Here is a 21,290-nt window from a genome sequence, read left to right on the forward strand (position 1 = left end):
GGACTGAGCCCCAAAGTTAAAAAATCTAGGAGAAGAGGAACAAACAAGCTGCTACATTTGACTAGTATTCTTCAGCAAAGAATATTTTCTTATGCCAAGATAATATTTTTTGGTAGTTTGGGATTCAAAATAAGATTCCATAATAATATTTACTGATCATGTTATCCCTCTTCTCCAGGGGAAGGACTTTCAGAAAGAACCGTAGAGATCATTCTTTCCGTCACTTTGTGTATTCTTTCAATAATTCTCCTTGGAACAGCTAGTTTTGCATTTGCAAGGTAAGATTTATTTGCGCTTACCTTCCAGGACGCTTTATGGGCATTATATCAGTCATAGTCCAATCAGGAGACAGAAGCCACAACAGTTACTTGAATGGGAAACATTTTTATTTGTAATAGACAGATAAAAATGTATTTATCATGTACAATATGATACTTTAAAGTGTATATGCATTGTGTATTGACTAAATCTAGCCATAAAAGGAAAGAAATCCTGCCATTTGAACAGAAAACATTTAATGTAAAGAATTGTTAACTAGCAGAAATGGCTAACTACTAAAGAGAGTAAAAGAGAAATCTAAGAGTCCAGAAGTAGCAAGCACAACAAAGCAGCTACTCTCTTTAACTTGAAGGAGAGAGGACAGTAAACAACTAAGAACTGAAAGAAGTTGTCTCCCAAGACTTACATGGAATCGCTACTTCGAGCACATGCAACCTATCACCTATCAGTGAGCAAAGAAATATGACAGAGGGAAGGGGTTGGAGCTGTTCCGTAGAAGCTACCCGTCATTATTAGATGGTAGGCAGGCTGAAATTGGTAATAGAAGCATCCCATTCTTGCTGAATGGTGTAGGTGAGCTGGTACTACTTGGAACTGTTCACGAATGGCATGGGCAGAACGTTCACTTCAGAGGCAACAAGAGCTCATCCAAGTGAGCTGCTGGGCTCTCACAATGAATAACAGTAATGCAGGACTGGATCCCACAAGGGCAGTGTTTTCCTCTTCCTACTGCCTCTCAGGGTCACTCTAGTGCCCTCTATTGACAAAGCCTTACATTCGGCCGGCTGGCAAAGGAGAAATGCCGGTTCCAGCTCCAATATCAAAGAGCACAGCAAAAAAAAGGAGGTTTGGAGATGAGAGACAACAAGGTGAAAACACAAAAGCAGAAGCTTTCAGGCCACCTACATCTTTTAAAGTAATTTGTAACTCTTATAGGTTTAATTTAAAATATCTCAATCAGATCTAAATATTAAAGTTTATACAGAAAGAGATCTTTTTTACAGTTAGAACAACACTTGTAAAATGTCCAGCTTCCTTATATGGTAGACCCCCTTCTCATGCTTACTTTCTGAACATGTCTGTGCTGAATTTTCCAAGCGTATCTTTCCATTCTCAGCATCAGCATCCTACTTCCCTTATTATTTGCAGGGCCTCGTTGGAAATCTTACTTCTGACCTCAAAATCTAGCTTCTTAAGGCAGATTGCCGAGTTAAAGGGACCTTACGTTTGTAAAGTAAACTTCCTACCAATTTCCTAAATAGTTCAATAGACTATTTTTATTTCAACTGAAGAATGTAGTTCTGTATTCTAAATGCCATGCATTATGGTTCATCTTGACTCTCTTAAAGCATAATTTTAATAGATAATTTGAAAGGCTCTTGAAAAAGATATTTTCTCTATACCACATAACTGTTTGCAGATTTAGCCAGAAGACAGTGAGAGAGTTATCATTCGAGGCACTTTGAATGCTATAATGTGTAAAATATGGGCCTTTCCCTAAGGAGTATGGACTGGCCACATTTATGTAATTTCCCTGCTCTAAAATCTTTTCTGACTTCTCATTTCTCTACAAGATGAACTCCTTGTGTGAGTAGGAAATGGTCCTCCTTATTCCCCACAACTTGTCTACTCACTAGCTAAAGAGATCTATTCTCACCTGAACATTCCCTGGGCTTTTATACATTCTGCTTTTGTTCAGTCAACCTGAAATGTGCTTCCTCCTCCTTCTCATCCTGGGACATCCAAGTCAAATTCTACTTCTTTACCTCCTCTAAATAATAATAACTATTTATGTAACTAATCAGGCACTGTCTTATGAGTTGTAATTTGAATCTTTTTTTCTCTTTTCATGTTTTTTCTGCATTGAAATCTTGCCTCTCAACTATATTGTAATGTCTTTGAGGGTAGGGAACATGTTTTATACTTTCTATATCATCCTTGATACCCAACTCTTAATAAATACTAAATATTTGAAATGTGAAAGATAGAATAGCTAAACATTACTTTGTAATATACCATACTGTGTCATGGAGAAATAAGCATGTAAAGGGTTTAAGATGAAAAGAATCTGATTTGATTCTCAGATTCATGTGGCTTTTATTTTTGAACCTAAGTTTTCTGATTGTAAAGATAATATCTACTCACAATATTTTTATAAAAATTCAATAAGATAATTTGAAAATAATTTTTAAGTATTTTCATGCATGTAAAAATATTTCATATATGTGAACACAATGGGGCATTATCTGTTAGCAATACTATTGATAGCATTGAACTATTTTCACTTTGGCATAGTTCCTTTATGTGATAAACCAATGACATAGCTAGAGAGAAGAGAAACAAGATCACAACGTAAGTCTTCCTGGCTCTATATTTAAATGTACCAATGGCTCAGGCCTTCATCAACTAATTCTTCTTAAATTTAGAACTTCATCCCAATAACGTATTAGAAAAAAAAGAAAGTAGAATAGGTTCTATGGAATTAAAACAAGAAAAAGAAGTTGAGTAGCTATAAATTTGCAACATATTCAGAGAGGTGATTTTAACAAGGAAATTATTTGACTAAATGTCTTTACTTAAAAAGAAAACTAAACCTAATTTTATATACTTTGTATGAAACTCCCTTCTTGGACTTTACTCCGCTTGTTTTAGAATTCGACAGAAGCAGAAAGAAGGTGGCACATACTCTCCTCAGGATGCAGAAATTATTGACACTAAATTCAAGCTGGATCAGCTCATCACAGTGGCAGACCTGGAACTGAAGGATGAGAGATTAACGCGGTGAGCACACTCCTCTGGGTGAACTGTGGTCCACAGGGCCTGGAGCCATGACCCTATTCTGACCTATGCTTGTTGGAAGTGTTTGTGGGGCTCTAATTTACACAGGTCACAGAGATCTTCTTTCAAAGAGTGACCTCCGTCTTCTACACACTTCTCACTGGTGTTCAGAGAATCACTTAATCTTCCTAATATTTTGAGTTAAATATGAACTTCGGACTATAATGTTCAATCAGGATTATTTTCCTGGGACAAATATTTTTCCACATTAAACCTTTGACATTATGTTTAATAATTCATTTCATATGATAGATTTTTACATTAAACTTTTCTGGAAGTGTACACATTTTCAATCACAGGTTTAAATTAATTAAATTTATAACTACTTGATATTATTTATATCCATTTTTATAAAAGCTTTTTAATAACTATTTCAGTATAAAAGTACATAAAAGTCTAAGTTGTATATGATATCATTTTAAAATTTCTTTGTATTTAAAAATTAAATATAAAGTAAAAAGTTACCTTCGGAAGGAAAAGTAAAAACATGTGTACTAAATATGTTTCATTGGTACCTATTGGAAATAGTAAAGTACATAATTTTAAAGAAAAAATAATTATAAATCCTTTTAAAAGCATTATCAATTATTCAAAATGTTGGCACATTATAAAAACTTGTCTATTAAGATAATTCATCAAATTCTTAATGAAAACTACCATCAGGCTATTTTAACAAGTTTGCATTTTTATAAGATTCAATAATATGTAATGCTTATAAGCACAAAGTAGTTGTTACCAAGTATTTGCTCAGCTCTGTTAAAATTAAAAAAAATTATTCTTAATTTTGAAAATATGGCATCAAATGTCTTGGACTCAAAAAGAGTTATTCATTTGTAGTTGTCACTTGTTAAAGTTGGTCTTTATCTAATAGATGGACTTTGCAAGTATATTTCCAGCATATCTAAAAATACCTAATACGTGCTATAGAGGGAAGTGTCATCTGATAAGCAAAGTCCTTCCAAATGCTACAAAATGAAGGTTATTCAATGTTATCACTAAATTGCAGGGAAATATGTTTTCTTGGATATGACAGCTGACTTTTTAAACATTCAGATGTTGATCTTTGTGTTCTAATACGGTGGTCCTATCCACAAATGGATAGTACTCCAAAGATGTAAGTGTCAGATGATTGTAAGTTATCCAAGACATAGTTTTCTATATAAGAAATATTATGTATAAAATATCAAATATGTAAAAAGAATCAATAAAAGATTCCCAGGGTAACTCATCTAAGTAAAACCATACCATAGGAACACAAGCACTGCTACTACTAGACTGTGTCTCAGCCCTTAAGGAATCATTCTGCATCATCAAAGAAAGTTTTTCCTCCTTTTCCCCTATGCGCCAAATGAATTTTAGTGGTATCCTCCTAGCCTCCTTCCTGCACTCCATCGTCAGTTCCTTTTGCCCCTCCTCAGGCCTGTGTGGCCCATCCCTTTATTCTACAACTGAAAATGCACAAGGGAAAAAATTCAAATCTCTCAGTGCAATTAATTTTAGCTATTTGAACAATATAGTTGAATCTGTTCATACTAAAATGTAAACTTCTAAGACCGACCCCCTCCCCAACACTGGTAGGCATTTTCATTTTGTTAAAAGAATACTTAGTAGCCTGTGAAAAATCCTTAATAAGTATATCTTCAGCAAATGTAATAATGTGAAAAAGCACTCTTTTTGTTTATTATGTCATGTTTTTAAACAGTCAATATTGGAGAAAGTATTATTTATCGAAGAGGTTACATTCGAGGCAGACTGTGGTGAGATTCAATCCCCTAAGCACTGTATATTTTCACAGCTTGCCCCTTTCTCTACTTCTGAACACTAAATACATCCATCACAAAAAAGTTAGAAAAGGTCCGGTGTGGTGACTCACGCCTGTAATCCCAGCATTTTGGGAGGCTGAGGAGGGTGGATAACCTGAGGTCAGGAGTTTGAAACCAGCCTGGCTAGCATGGTGAAACCCCATCTCTATTAAAAATATAAAATTAGCCCAGCATGGTGGCATGTGCCTGTAGTCCCAGCTACTCTAGCCTGGGTGACAGAGCAAGACTCCATGTCAAAAAAAAAAAAAGAGTAGATTTTTTTTTTTTTTTTTTTTTTACAATGACTGTCATGGCAGCTACAGAAAAGTTTCAGATCATGAAAAAGGTGGGCAAGGAATGTATAGATTGTTTACTATTGGTTATTTATAATTCAGGGTCTACTTTATTTGACCTTCACTCTTCATTATTTATTTTTCCACTTCTGTGTTTATTTATTTACATATTGCATTATTTGTAAAAGGGTTTAAAAGTGAAATAATATTTCGGATAATTTTTATTTTGTTACACACAGAGAATTAGTATATATTACCCATGATAATAGCAAAATTGGAAATATTAGTTTCCATGCTTTTCACTTTTTCACTTGTTTGTTGGGATTCTGGTATTCACAATTGTTTGTAATTCCAATGGTGCATAATAACATGTTTTGCTGGACTTATTACAGAAATGCATTAAAATAACAATTAAGTGATTTGGGCGTTAATTCTTCAGTACAGAGATCTGTGTCCAGCTTTACTATTTATGCAATATTTTTATGTTAATAAAGTCACTAAAACATTAGACAATAAGACTGGAAAAAACAACAAATATAATTAGCTGCATGTACATATGTGTGGATCCTGTCATTTGGTGAAGCTCTAAAACTCTTCATCTGTTTTGAGGTGTTTGAAGATCTAAATCCATTCAAAGTCAATCAGAGACTGATGGTAGATTCTAGGAGTGAGAATCAAGAAGTCTGATTTAGCTCCCTAAATTGTTGGCAGACTTCCACCATATGTCTTTGTTATCTGCAGGAAAGAACTTCCATAATTTCTCTTAAATCTACCCAGCTAATAGGCTGGGCATAGTGGCTCATGCCTGTAATCTCAGCACTTTGGGAGGCCTAGGTAGGTGGATCAACTGAGGTCAGGATTTTGAGATCAGCCGGCCCAACATGGTGAAACCCCATCTCTACTAAAAATACAAAAATTAGCCAGGCGTGGTGGCGCATGCCTGTAATCCCAGCTACTCAGGAGGCTGAGGCAGGATAATCACTTGAACCCAGGAGGCTGAAAGTGGCAGTGAGCCAAGATCACACCATTGCACTCCAGCCTGGGCAACAAGAGTGAAACTCCGTTAAAAAAAAAAAAAAAAAATCTACCCAGCTAACATACGCTCTCTCTACTTGATTCTTAGGCATGTCTTTTTTATTCCAACCTGCTAAATTTTTCATGCAAAACTGAGCTCATAATTTTTCAGAGTCCTGTATGTTTTCCCATGTCCAAAAGATAAATGATAAAAGAAGAATCTCTAATCAATAATTAAAATATTAATTTTAGGAAGTTACCAACTAGGCAAAAATAAAACAAAAAACAAACATGGTGCTTGGTACTAAGTCCTTTCAATGATTTGTGGTTTCATATTTTAGAAATTATTTAACTATTTTATACTCTCTGCCTGTATATTTACACTTTAAAACCCATTCTGTAATTTTTGTTATTTGTAAACTCATTATTTAATTATGTTCCACTTTGTTTCACAAAACTTTTGAAAATGCCTTCTCTCACTCTATCATTCTATACTATTTCTTCCCAAATGAGAGCAGGAGTCAAATAAAGATATAGTACTCTTTAATTCTATGAAAACATTCAAGGATATACTAAAATAATGTTCTAAATTCTCAATTTGAATGATAATTATATTATGTACAAAAATTATTCACATTTTATGTTTAAGTTTAGATAACACAAACTATAATTCTTAGGAAGAATATGTAACATTTTGGGCTCATCTGTTTCACACTTACCGAATTAGGAAATGATCCTTGGGTTTTGTTATCTAATAAACATACAGAACAACATTTTGTGATGGCTCCTGCAAAACACCACCACTTAGCCCACTGAAGTTAGAAAGGTTTCTTAGAGCTCTTATTGGCAAGATCAGCAGACACAGACACGCACAGTAAGACACAGACCTGTATCACTGAGACTGACTCACCTTGTGGATTGCCTTTAACTAGTTTAACTGTAAAACGATTACCTTCCCATGAGAGTCACATCACTTATAATTAAATAACCCAACAGAATTTTCGTAAGCTAAAAATGCTATTTGCTAAATAAGCTTATTTTTTACTATCTTCTTTCCACATTTAAGTCACGGAAGTTTTGTTTCTTATGCCGACTAAATCAGAAAAGAATAGTAAAACAACATTAATCAATGTCACTAATATTCTTACTTGACAAAAACTCAGTTTCTTTTAGTCCTCAATTTTTTTTCAAGAATTTTATGCACCACTTCATATTAATTACCCTGCCTATTTTAGTTGAGTGAATGTAATGGCACGTTATCTTAAGCCTCAAAGCCCAAGCCAATAGTCAAGAATACAATTAAAATTCACAACAAGATAAAGCAAATAATCTAATGAGTTGGAAAAATTTCTATTTTAAGAGAAGTCTTCTTCGATAATTTTCTTTCTTCAGTAACTTTAGAAGTGTACATGTTGAATTTTTGTTAAATACACAGTTATGTCTTCAGGAAGATTACTGCTTAAAAAAATTCTACATATGTACTTTGTAAACTATAAACCAGAATACCTTTGGTATTGTTACTATTGTGATTTATATTTGTAATATTGAATACTACTCCAGTCTACTTTCATATATAGAGTTTGCTAACAAAATAATAGCTACTGTTTATCAGCAACTCCTGTGTTAAACTCTGCATGTAGTGATTTCACTTAACTCTTTCAACCCTTAGTGGTAGGTACACCTATCCCCATTTTACAGATGGATTAAAAAATGATGATAGGACAGGTTTATGTAAATGTCTAAGGTCATACAGCTAATAAGCAGGAGATCTACAAGCTAGCCCAGGTCTTTCTCTGAGGTATGAAGATACACGTGTGTGTGTGTGTGTGTGTGTGTGTGTGTTTAACTTCGAAGCATACTAGAGAAGATTAATGTAAACTTTCTTAAATAGACAAAGACCCATGGAATTCTTCCTCAGCAGCATTTTCTATGATGAGAATGAGTCTAAAGAAAGAGGTGCCTCTTTGGATTTCTTTGTTGTCTCATGATATGAAGCAAAGAAGTGATGGCATTTAATGTTGACTCAAACTTGCATAAACTGGAAAACTTTTAGTAGTGCAATTTTTATTTTGGCTTCAATAATAACGCATAATTTTTGACTGATATATGAAATCCTAATAGTTCACATTTTAAGTGTCATCATTCTTTGACAAATTCTGGTCATATATTTTACTTCTGTTCTAAACTTAAGCTATCTTTGCAAACAATGGCAAAAATTTGTGAATTCGGAATACAAGAAATGTTCTATGCTTGGAATGAAATTGGAGATACTTAATGCTCATATTCTTGTAATAACAAATCAAAAATAATTCAGTGTGTTTGTATACTAAATAAATAATGAATCTTTACTTCCAGATACTCTTCATTTTTCTTTAGACGCAAGGAGATTTTTGTCATCCAGTAAGTTACTGTGGTAATGCAGAATTCTGCTGTGATTATTTTAATCTTGTCAGGTGGTGTGCTCTATATTTTAAAATACATAATATTGAACATCTTGTTGTTTAATGCACTATTTTTTCCAAAGCTCCCCCAAAAAGCTATATGTCTACTTACAACGTGTCCTTTATAATATTGCATGCTATTGATAATGGTCAAGTTAGTCTTATCAAAATGCACATTGACTCATAATGTGCATGTCCTGAGAATTTGCTGTGTTCTCATGTTGTGTTAGATTTGATAGCAAATTAAGTTTGCACCTAGATTCCTGTACAGGCTTCTCATTCTGTTATCAACATGATGCAAGAGTTGAGTTCTACATCTGATGGGTGGAAACTATATTTACATTTCATACAAGCTCATTTTTGCAACTGTAGATGGTTAACCTGTGAGGACCAAGACAATGACATTTCTTGTTCCCTAACTCTCTAGTGCATACACAGAATGGCATATTTCATGGAAACGTTATTTCTCCACTGACCAATGGGTAGCCAACTGTGCACGCTTCCAGGCACTCCCCTGATGCTCAGAAATGCCATTTGTATCCTGGCACAAACATTTTTTGTTACATTCTGAGAGTAGCATAGCAGAATATCAGCACTAGCAGGGACCCCAGTAACTGATTGAGTGTCCCAAGCATAATAAATTTCTTCATGCAAAGAATGTAAATGAAGGAATATGAATGGAGGAATATGAATGGAGGCAGAGAATAAAAAGGCATTTGATTTCAAAATCACACGCCTTACTAAAGAAGAATCCGTCTTCATGAGCTATAAGGCTGAATGGGGCCAAAGCTCCTGATAGGCTGGTTAACCATGAATAATACTCTGCATTATTAAAATCAAGGAAGCCCGGTCTATTTCTAATCTAATCACATTTAGCATTTGGGAATCATAAGTAACCTTGTTTTAACTTCAGATTAACTAGTTACCAAGTTCCCATTGACAGAATTAAAATACTTTTATGAAAATACATTTCCTTCAGAGGACCTGCTTGATGGGGTTCAAACATTTGTCAAAGTAAGACACTGTTAAACTGAAGATTTAATTGATCACATTACACATAAAATATCAATTTTCAACCAGCACTCAAAGTTAACCTCTGGGCCATTCCAGACTCAGAGGCGGTTTGGTTGAGCAACTCTGCTGAATGTCTTTCTTCATCATCATAAAATAGAATCCTTTTCCTATTCTTTTTCTCCTTCTTTCTTTCTCTCTCTCTCACACTCTCTCTCTCGCTCTCTGCCTTTCTCTCCCTCCTTCCCTCTCTATTTTCTTTCTCTTTTTTCTTCTTTCTTTCTTTTCTTGCTTGCTTGCTTCTTTCTTTTTTCTTGCTTTCCTCTCTCTAATGCCAAATTTTCTTTCCTAGAATCAGTGAATAGTACCCTGCTCAGTCAGAGCCCTTACCCTGACAGAGCTAAACTTAATCATTTGTGTTAGTCAGAACCTTTATAGAACACCTCTACATACGTCACACTATTTAAAGTAGATCTGTCTTGTTCCAAATCCAGTTTTCTGAGGTTGCTTCTAACATCTAACAGAGAAATGTTATTGCCTGCCTGTCATCTTGGCTAATAGGCAGTAAGGCCTTATTTTTAGCTGGTATAATATCTTCTGGTATCTCCTATTCGTTGAGTCCTTGCTCAGGGCCCCATCCATCTCTTCACATAACTTTGATCAGTCTCTTTCTCCTCTCTATCTACAAATTCTACCCTGTTGCCCCTGATGTAGCTAAACAATGCCCATGGTTTTCATTTAGAATACATGGTTGACAAAAGAAGACTTCTGGCAAGAATATTTTTTCAAATGTGCTAATGTGGAAAGGCTTAGTAATAAGGAAAATTCAACTTCTGCCACACTGGGGATCATACCTCTGAGCTCTTTGACATCAGCAAGAATATTGCATTCACTTCTCATCTAAAAGGCCATTTCATCTTGTTTAAATAAAAATTAATAACAATTGAGTATCTCTCAAGTGCTAGGCACTGTTTTAGGCACTGGGAATAGTGTGATGAGAAAGAAAGAAACATTGCCTCCAAAGAGCTATCCTTCAAATTTAATGCTTCTTTTAAACTCATTTGTCCTACACATATGAGAAGATATGTTGAGAAGGTAATACATATCATTTACTATTAATTGTCTTCCTGATTTAAAAAAGTATTAAATGGCCAGGCGCGGTGGCTCATGCCTGTAATCCCAGCACTTTGGGAGGTCGAGGCAGGTAGATCCCCTGAGGTCAGGAGTTCGAGACCAGCCTGGCCAACATGGCAAAAACCCGTCTCTACTAAAAGTACAAAATTTAGCCAGGCATAGTGGCAGACACCTGTAATCCCAGCTACTCAGGAGGCTGAGGCAGGAGAATCGCTTGAACCCAGGAGGCAGAGGTTGCAATGAGCCGAGGTTGCACCATTGCACTCCAGCCTGGGCAACAAGCGTGAAATCCCATCTCAAAAAAAAAAGGAAGTATTCTATTACTCACTTATGGTATATTTCTCTTATAAAGTTTTAGAATCAGCTGTATAGGACCAACCATGGGTTAGGATATTTTAAATTTATACTGAGCACCACAGAAACATCAATGATTTGGTAAAAGAATACAGAAGGATGTGACAGAATGCAGAAGGATGTGAAAGAATGCAGAAGGATGTGAAAGAACAAAATAAAGAAAACTAATAGGAAATAACAAAAATTAAGGCACCTTTAAAAGTATTAAAATAGATGCTTTGGATAAGCGATAGAATATTGTAGAAGTAGATGTAATTTATGTGTCATTAGTGACTTGATGAAATATATAAACTAAAAACTCACACTCAGTATCATACAAAACTTGGAAATATTAATATTTTACCAGAGAAATAGATTCTTCACAAATTTAATCTAAGTAGCAAGTACATGTTATGGGATACAAATACATATTTTTACATCAATTGACAAATTTGAGATTATTTTATTTTTAACTTAACATCACTGGTTAAGTAGAAGAAAAGTTTCTCAGTTTGTCCCATACCACTGGTAATGCTGGTTGAAGCTGCTCAGCTATAGGTTATCATCTGTGGCTCTCTATTAGGACTATATTTTAATTCCCTATAGATTTCAACTAATTGACCTTGAGGGAAAGCTGAGTCTCTGTGACAATATGGTCTTCAATCACCACTGCCAACATAAATAAATGCTTCCTTTCTAGATCCATCAAGAGTAATCTGAGTGGAATTTAAGTTTTTGATAGGCTTTAAAGAAATGAGTCCAGACGTGAAATAAGACACTTTTCAACCAAAAGATATAGAATTTAAGACAGTTAAGATTCATGTAATAAAAAGTGTTTAGCCCTTTCTATTGGAAATTAGTCAGTTATCTTATTGAAATCTGGACAGTTCCCAAATTGATTTATCCAGTAATGAACTGATTATAGTCTGACAGTAACCTTCACTATCATAAATGAATATCCTACCAGTCTAAAAATGCTTTCCATTTAACAATTTTTTTTTAAGTTTTTAAAATGTTAATAAAAAGTTTTCTATTTGAGTATGTTTGAGTATCTCCTTGGATCACTTCATTCGAAACTAGCACTCCTGAAATAGCATTGTTGATTTTCATGCACATCAATTTCTGTGAGTTTTTTAGTGCTTATTTCAGCAAACAGTTTTTCCTATTAGGAATTTAATTATACCTCATCAGTGATAAGTTAGTGCATTTTCCTTATACTATGTCCCATTTTCTTTTCTCATTCTCTCTATAAATCATTCAAATTAATTTTTTTGTATATAAACATTAAAGCTTAAAACCTCAAAGAAAAATACAATTTAGAATGTAGCCAATACCTAAGGGAGAAATACACCTATACAACATGAGGCTAAGAACGAAAGCAATGATAAGTATACTACAGACAACAATGAGGAAGGAAATGTCTAACTTTTATTTGAAATAGTCAGGTAATATACCTCAAAATGTCTTCTCAATTTGAGCATTCCTAATAGGTATTTGAAGATTTCAACTCACAAATGATTGTGACATAAGTACAGACTAGAAAATTACATAAAAACTGGACTACTAGAAGCTTTATTTCTTATCTTATATAAACATAAATGTGAAGAACAGATTCTAAAAAGTGATTGGATTTAGATAAAAAAGAGTGATACAAAAGAAAATAAAACCAAATCAGATTCCACCTCTCTTTTTCTTAAAGTGTGTGCCTATTTGTTTATCACTTGAGTAGGCAAGAGCAATTTTATTGTTCATTTATCTAACTTCCTAACAAAGTGCACCTGTTAATTTATAATGTTAGGTTATCTGCTATGGCTTTTGCTTAGACTCACATGCTTTTTGCTGATAAATCTATTGATTTTACATATTTAAAGCTTTGAGTTAAGACCTCTTGAGAATTCTCAGTTTCTTAATAATTTAGTGTGAAAATGTATTCAATTCAGATATTCCCTCACAATAAAACCAGAATATTCATATTTTGCTTTCTGTGTATCTTAATCTGAATTCATCCACAATTTTATATTTGATATGATTTATTTAATGTTTACTGTGAATAATGTTATGAGGGACATCTAGTAAGCCAAGTGTTAATCCTGCCCCAGCCCTGAAGTATATATGAGCCCAAGCGCTTGTATCCTTAATGCAGGGACTTAAATAGCCATAATACAACATAGGAGATGATTTGTCCTTGGAAATTTGATTTTACAGGCAAAGGAAATTATTTTCTTTTTAGTAGAACAGAGTAAGATCGATAGGGTTGTTAACATTTGAATCAGGTATTAAAGAATAAGTAAAATTTCCGTTGTAGGAAGAATGCCTGGAATGGTATAAAATTGAGAGGGAGGGATATATACAGAATATCTGGAGTGCAAACAGGATGCATGAAGAGGAGTTACAAGGAATAATGTGAGAAATGTGGGCATGGTTAGAGATGTTTTACATGACTATATGAAAACTGAATTATTATGGTCATTGTATTAGAGATTTGTTTGGGATCTTGATTTGAGAGCTAGAAATCGAGACTTGGATTTGAAAGCTAGATATCCGTGACTACTATATTTTAGCACAATATAGTCTATCCATCTTTGAGTAAAATTAAGAGAATATTCTTTTGGAAATAATGGAAAAAATCCCTTCCTTATATCAGTATCAATTGTAGAACAGTATGGATAGGAGCAGCTTGAGATATACAAACTAAGCTAGCAATAGTAATTATCATACTATTGATAGTAACCAATACTTATGTATTGCTTACTAAAGGCAGAGACCTTTAAATATATGAACTTAATTTAATACATTTCCCAAACTAGGAAACTGAGGCACAGAAAAATTAAGTATTGCACATGATAATATAACTAGTAGTTGTTCAAGCCGGCATTTGAAACCAATAAAGGCATCATATTTTATAATAAGGCAATAATTCCCAAATATCCACCCAAACCCAATATAGCCAGTTATGGTTTAAAATATCTTTAGGCGGACATCATGAAATGCACATCTTTATTATCCCCCTTGAGGGGTGAGGGAGCTGGGGTATTTATCCACCAACTCTGGTTAGTCATTGGTTGATGGATGTTTCTTGGAATATTTACCCTCCGATGCTTCTAGCCTGGATGCAGGAGACACTCGAGGAGAGTGGCAGGTCCTTGTAGTAGAAAACTATCTCCTTGCATGTGAATGTTGAGTGCCCAGGCGATGTGGGTTAGGCATCAATGACATCTGCTCAAACTTTTAAAAATCTGAGTTTCACAGCACTTAATAAATTTACGATGATGTATTTCTGCGAAAAAAAATCTTTAGGGAGAGATTTTAAATGCAAAATGAATTAAGAATAGTGAAACAGCAACTTTTGGTCGAGTTTTTCACTGAAAAGACATGAACTTAAAACAAAAAAAAGTATATTTATTCAATTAATCATAACTTCTGAAATGAAGAATAGAGATGATTAAAGAAGAGCAATAATATGAATAATATTTTGCTTTAGCTATTTCTTGCTCACTTTTCTTTAATATGATTATTCACATTTAATGTCTCTTACGGATTTCACAAATGTATACTGATGCTTCAAATGGTTTATTGACATTTTCCCAGAAACCAACATCTACTTTAGATTCTAGTTATCTCAGTAAAAATACTTTTGCAGTACCGGCTCAAATGATCCTCTAGGAAAAAGTAATCTCTCTACGATGGATGACAGTCTCACTGTCCTTATATAGGCAGACTACTAGCCTGTCACTAAATCATATATATTGTGCTTAAATTTTGCCAGTCACAATGGAATAATATTTGCTGTTATTATAAAAGTTATTTCCACAAAGCTCAAGAGTTTCTATGTCCATGTGGTAGCAGGGAAATAGACCTTGGTAATCATAGCATCTCAGTCATTTATATCTTATGTTCAGTTGATCAGAATTTACCCAACACAACCTTCTATTCTTTCCTATTTCTGAAGAACAAGGTATCATAGGAGCACTGGGCAGCAAGTTATCTTAAGGGAGCTAGGTAGTATGTGTGGATGTAGCCTGTAGTTTATCTTTCTTGCTTGCTGGTCTTCACTGAGGGGTAATTATTTCCAACAAAGATTGATTGTGGCTTCAGTCCCCACTGCAACTGTTACTATGTCAGAGATATTTCCAGGGCCTCCAATATTCAGACATTCTATTTTCCCTTCCCCAAATCAAAGATTCTTCTCATTTGGTAGCCCTTTCAGCCGTCTCCATATCCATCTAGAATAAGGAATTCTTTCTTGCTTTCTTTAAATCACTCTAGGGTATTGTTGGGCACTCTTAAGCTTATCCACCAAGACTCTTTGTTAGTCACTGCTACTTTGTCACTTAGATGCCCTGTTTGGCAATGGAATAGTCTATCACTTTATGTTTACCCTGAGAAGCTGGAAGATACAACATCTCTTTCTGCTTGGGGGGCACCCATCATTAACTGAGAATTCTAACATTCTACTTTGTAATACCTGCTCCAGCACCCCCATATTTTTCAACAATTCCTGTATTGTAATGAAATATACTTCCTTTTAAATCCTGTTTTCTTCATTGAACACACCTCTTTTTGACCATTTTCATATTTATTATGCTCTGTTTTTCAAACCATTTTTTTCTTTTATTCATTCTTTGCTTCAAAAAACATATCTTCTTACAAATATTCTTCAATTAAAGAATATAGTAAAATCCCTAATATCATTCTAGATTTAAAACTTTGAAAAAGTCATATGTTCCTTAGTTCATTTCATTATATTTTGTGCCTTTTGTGTTTTTTGCAGTGCTAATTTGTTGTGCATGATGTAAGTGTTATTAATGATACGCCCCTCTCTAAGTTTGTGTGTGTTGTGTAGCTTATTTAGCTGTTAAAATTATTTTTGTTTACAGAGTATAAATAATTTGGCCAATGATCTGTCACAAAAGATAGGTCTAAAGTAATGGAAATAGTTATAATTTGTTGTTGCTGTGTATTTATCCAAACTCACTCATGAAACAATGCTTAGCCAATGTGATGTCATGTTTCATGGATTCATTCTGTCTGGTTCAACACTTTCTATATATAGAGGAAATATTTTTAAAATCCACATTAGCTCTTTTAGACCACTAAATACCATGCAGTATATTAAAAAGTGATCTATTTTTAATGTAGTATCCTAAATGCCTAACATTTTTAAGCATTTATAATGACATTTATAATAACAATAACATCTTTTCAGCTCGAGAAAGAATGTAAATTATTTGCCATGTTTGAGTCCAAATAATGTAATTTCAAAAAAATAAATAAAATTTGAAATAATGATCATATATTAGTTAAAGGCATAGCACATTTTACATTATTGATTTATTATAATTTTCTGACTTTAATCTACACTTCTTTCAGAATTAGCTGTCCACTCTGACTCACAATGCATTTAACACAATCTCTATTGCAGGTTACTTAGTTATAGAAAATCCATCAAGTAAGTTTGTTAAATATTTTTTTCTTCTTTTCGAATATTAAAGTTAGATGCACTGACTCAGTAGAACCTTAATGTGTGATTCACTTTTTGTATGTTTGTTGGAAAAACCTCCAAGCTGGATATAAATCATAAAAGCATGACTAATTGCATGGTAACTGGAGAAATGCTTTCTCTCTCTCTGGGGTGAAGCCTGCATGTCTGTATTTTAGCTTGGGAAGTAATACGGGGATATTTAAACTCCTTGGGGTTTGAAAACCATGTCATTATGAGAATGAGGTCACTGCAATATTTTATATCTTCTAAAACCTTGTAATGTATAAAATGTTTTCTGTCTGACAAAGAGGTATTATGTGCTTTAGGAGTCAATGATAACTTTATGCCCTTACATTTACTTGAAAAGTTTTCTTCATTAAAATGCTAAATCCTTTATTTAATGTCACTAAAAAATTGAAGGAATTTTGTGCCATGAATACAAAGAAAGTGAGCTTAAAGAAGAAAAGTTAATTTTATAAGTATAACAGAGTGACTTTAAAAAGCTGTGTTGTTTGTGATTTTGGGGATGCCCATTGTTCTTTAACTTGTTAACAGTGAAGCCAGTGCCAATGCTAACGTGAACAAATACAATCTAACATGACCCTATTTTATACCTTTCTTTACTTGGAGGCCAATAAGCAAGAAATCCTTCCTGCAACATGTTGAAGAGCTTTGCACAAACAACAACCTAAAGTTTCAAGAAGAATTTTCGGTATGTTACTAGCAGTTGTCACAACATTGCAAGACCTCCAGTCGTTTCATGTGTCACATTTCATGTCCATTTTAAGCATGCAAGGCCATGAAGGACTCTGGCCTTGATAATCAATACCCAATTACCAGGTTGATTGTTTTGATAGTAATGTTACACTGGGCCGCTGCTGGTGCAACCTGATCAGAATTATTCACCTACTGTGTCAGGAAAAGGTGGTCTTCTTCAGACCTCCCCTGTATTGGCAGCATGACCTTGTCTCTTCTCTGCTCTTTCATCCAGATGTAGGTGCAAATGTAGAATGCCATATTCATTAGTTTGTTTTGTATTCAAGGTTTAGGTCATACTGTAAGTGTAGTTTTATATTTAAGTAATTATTTTACATTTGGACACTAAATTATTTCATTTTACGTTTACCTACTTGGTTTACATTAGTGATATAGATGAATGTGAGACCAAAACTTGATGCTTCCAGAAACTATAAGAAAATTATTTCTAGAACTGTCTAAAAATAAAAAAAAAGATAAGTAATGTCCATGTTTTACAGGGGGCCTTTTTAAAGTTACTATGGAATAAATGCTGTATCATATAATGAAAATGTATAAAATTAAGAATTTGTCACTTTAAATCTACTTAAAAGTTGTGAATAATTTTTTTTAACATTTTGTATATCTATAAAATTGAAATTATTTAAAAACATAAGGTAGATATCAAATCTTCAAGCTACTTTAAGAGTTATAAGCATCTTTTCTAACTTAGATGATTATTTTGTTATTAAGAAAGACAGATTTCTACATGTCACCAAAAACATTATTTCTATTTTATTTTTTTCCATGAAATTTCCAGTGTGTGAACTTCTGAAACAAAGAATAAAACAATTGGATTAAATAATTCAGAATTATAATATTTCAGTCTCTTAGGGAATAATAACAAAAATGAGAGAAGATTAATGGTATTTCCTGCAGCCTTTTGGTTATGCTTCTTAAGAAATATTGGTCTGGACTTAACAAAATCAATAGTGCCATAAAATTCTTCCTAGCATTTAGACAGCAAGAATTCTCAATTTTTCAGGAGCAAAAGTGTAATTTCCCTAGAATAAGAGTGAATATAATTACATTATGCATGACCAAGTAGATAAAAAGTTTTATTAGCAATAACATTTTCACATATATTATACGAGAAAGTTTCTAGTTTAAGTTTTTTGAAGACCATAGTTTGAAGAACTTTTTAAAAATTTCCTTTTGTCTAATGCTTTGTTAAGAATTTCTAAAGCAAATTATTAAATTATGTTTTAATAAATACATTTTTGGTGCATATATTTGATAAACCTTTTAACTCAGGACATATTCACTGATATCTTAAATATTTATAAGTTCCTACTATGTGATAGGCATTGTATTTGGCACATTGATATATAGTAAATCAGCACTTACCAGCTAAGTGACTTTGGGCAAATTTCTTAAACTCTCTTTGCCTCAATATCTTCATTTGTAAAATGATAATATCTACTTTATTAAATTATGAATATAAAATGATTGAATATAAGCAATACTAAGAACAGTAGCTGGCACAAGTATTAGCTATTGCGATGATAAATTCTACCATAAAGAAGCTCATATTATGGTAAGAACTGCAGATGTGTAAAAATTGCAAATTTACTGTATCATGATGGAGATATGCATGAAGATTGAGGATCAAATCTGTTTGTATATCAACCAGAAAAGAGTTCATAAAAAAGGTGACTTTCAACATGAACTTTAGGATGAGCAGAAGTCTAATGAGAAGGTAAAGGAAAAAAGGTGTTCCAGAGACAGGAAAAGGATAGGAATGCAAAAACGGTCTAACTCATCTGTGGTCCCACTGAAAAGAGAGAAAACAATAGGAGAAAGAGCTAAATAGGGAGAATTGTGGCCTTGTGCACCCTGATAAGGATAACACTGCCCAGTGTAACATTACCATCTAAACAATCAACCTAGTGTTTGAGCATTGCTTACCAAAGCCAGAGCTGCTTAAGTCTAGAAATGGAAACTTTTATGTGAAATAATTATAAAATATAAGTGCTCTTTCAGTCTATTTAAACTCACCTTTTTTCTCCCTTCTTTATGTATTTCCAAAACTTTGACACAAGGAAGCTGTTCTAGGACTCCTTATTGGGTTAAAAAAATTTTGTAAGCCTTTGGTGCCAACACATCAGAATTCAGATCTTACACCATTCCTGTCCCTTAATACATACCCATATGTAAACAATTGTCCAGATTTTAATTTTGAGAAAAAAAATAAGAGAAACTTATCCAATTAAAAGAAATAATTTATATTGATGTTGAAAAATTGTTAAAACACATATTTTTAGTGCTTTTTATGGAATTTGGCAAGTTGAGATTTCTAAAATGGAAAACTATAAATTTCACACATGTAAATTTTCAGCTCAACAAAATAATGAACATATTTTCTTATGCCAGACTTTTTAATGATGCTTGCTTTGCCAAGAGCAAGGTAGATAGATAATATCATGAATTTTCATCAAATGTCAATAATAGATCTTCTTGACCCTTCATCTATATCTGATAATTCTTAATTGCACCTTTGCATTCCATTATTGATTTAACAATGCTTACTAAGAGCAGGAATTGACCTCTGGCATCTTCTCAAACTGACCAATGTTGTACCAATTAACAGGCATGAAATCACACTGCCTGAGGAGAGAAAACAAAAAATAAATCATTGAAATCCCTTTTCCTACTAAGTAGACACTAAAATATTAAACAATAGTGTGTACCCGATGAAACCATTAGTAACATATGTAAAATGGTCACTAACATGGTTGCCACATCTTAAGGCTTCCCAAAGTGCAAAGAAATTATCTCAGAAAGAGCAAAACCCAGCTGACCAACTTTATTCAGGATATTTTTGGTGAAAGCCTAGGTAAACTCATTACTGTTAACTTGACCTTGTTTCCACAGTTATGACAGGTGCTTTTAATTTAAAAATTAAAAAAAAGTTTAGGACAAATAACTGTCTTTTAATAAGTGAAATTTCTTGTTTACCTCTGATAAATGTAAACTTTGTAATGACTTTATTTTACAGGAATTACCAAAATTTCTTCAGGATCTTTCTTCAACTGATGCTGATCTGCCTTGGAATAGAGCAAAAAACCGCTTCCCAAACATAAAACCATGTATGTGCATTTGTTGGTTTTGGTTTAGCTAGGAAATATTTTTAAATGCCTACCATCTTAACTTTTTTGTTGTTTCCTTAATATATTTTATTTTATATTGTTTGAATTATAATAATGTATTTTATTGGCAGTGACTATCAAATTATATATCTTTTGCTTTGTTCATATTTAACTAAAGTTAGTATACATGGTTTTCAGTTTGTTCACACAAGTTCACTTACGCAGGTGCAAGAAACTGTAGACCTAATAGTTTCTTAGCTTTGTAATTCAACCCAAGTAATGAACCTGTTTAACATCTTCCTACAGACCTAGCATCAAATGCAAAGGGAATATTCTCACTTAGCTTTGTGCATTAGTTTCCCTTAACAGCATAGCAGTGTTTTCCTATGGAACATAAAAAAATGCATTGTAAAATATTCATTGAAGATCAGAGTAAATGCACACTTACATGAATTCATTTTACATATGAGGCAGAATGAGCTTCACCATAGTAAATACAGCTTCATTTTTCAATCAATAAGAAAATAAACAGTGTTATTGCTTAAAGAATTAACAGTGATGTGAAAGGAAAATAGGACATTTCTCTGTTACTAATAGCTATATGTTTGCTATTATATTTTTGAACAGATATCCCTATTTTCAATATTCTGATTCAATACATTTTACACTATGAAATTAAAAAGTGACATTGTGATGTCCTGAAACGTTTCAAAGTCTAGAGTTTTGAAATGTTCCCAATTTTAAAGATAATATACATCTGTGTGTGTGTATATATATTT

The 21,290-nt window shown here is 33.3% G+C and overlaps 1 protein-coding gene across 1 annotated transcript in view; it reads left to right on the forward strand.

Moving 5' to 3' along the window:
• Positions 1-21,290, forward strand: part of PTPRQ (protein tyrosine phosphatase receptor type Q) — a 236,930-nt gene that overhangs the window by 190,166 nt on the left and 25,474 nt on the right. Inside the window, exons 35-39 of the mRNA XM_055358903.1 lie at positions 179-278; positions 2,932-3,060; positions 16,568-16,594; positions 17,258-17,339; positions 20,421-20,511. Coding sequence (XP_055214878.1) covers positions 179-278; positions 2,932-3,060; positions 16,568-16,594; positions 17,258-17,339; positions 20,421-20,511 — 429 coding nt within the window. The remainder of the gene's footprint in view (positions 1-178; positions 279-2,931; positions 3,061-16,567; positions 16,595-17,257; positions 17,340-20,420; positions 20,512-21,290) is intronic.

This window comes from Gorilla gorilla, chromosome 10, assembly GCF_029281585.2.
Source record: "Gorilla gorilla gorilla isolate KB3781 chromosome 10, NHGRI_mGorGor1-v2.1_pri, whole genome shotgun sequence".
NCBI lineage: Eukaryota > Metazoa > Chordata > Mammalia > Primates > Hominidae > Gorilla > Gorilla gorilla.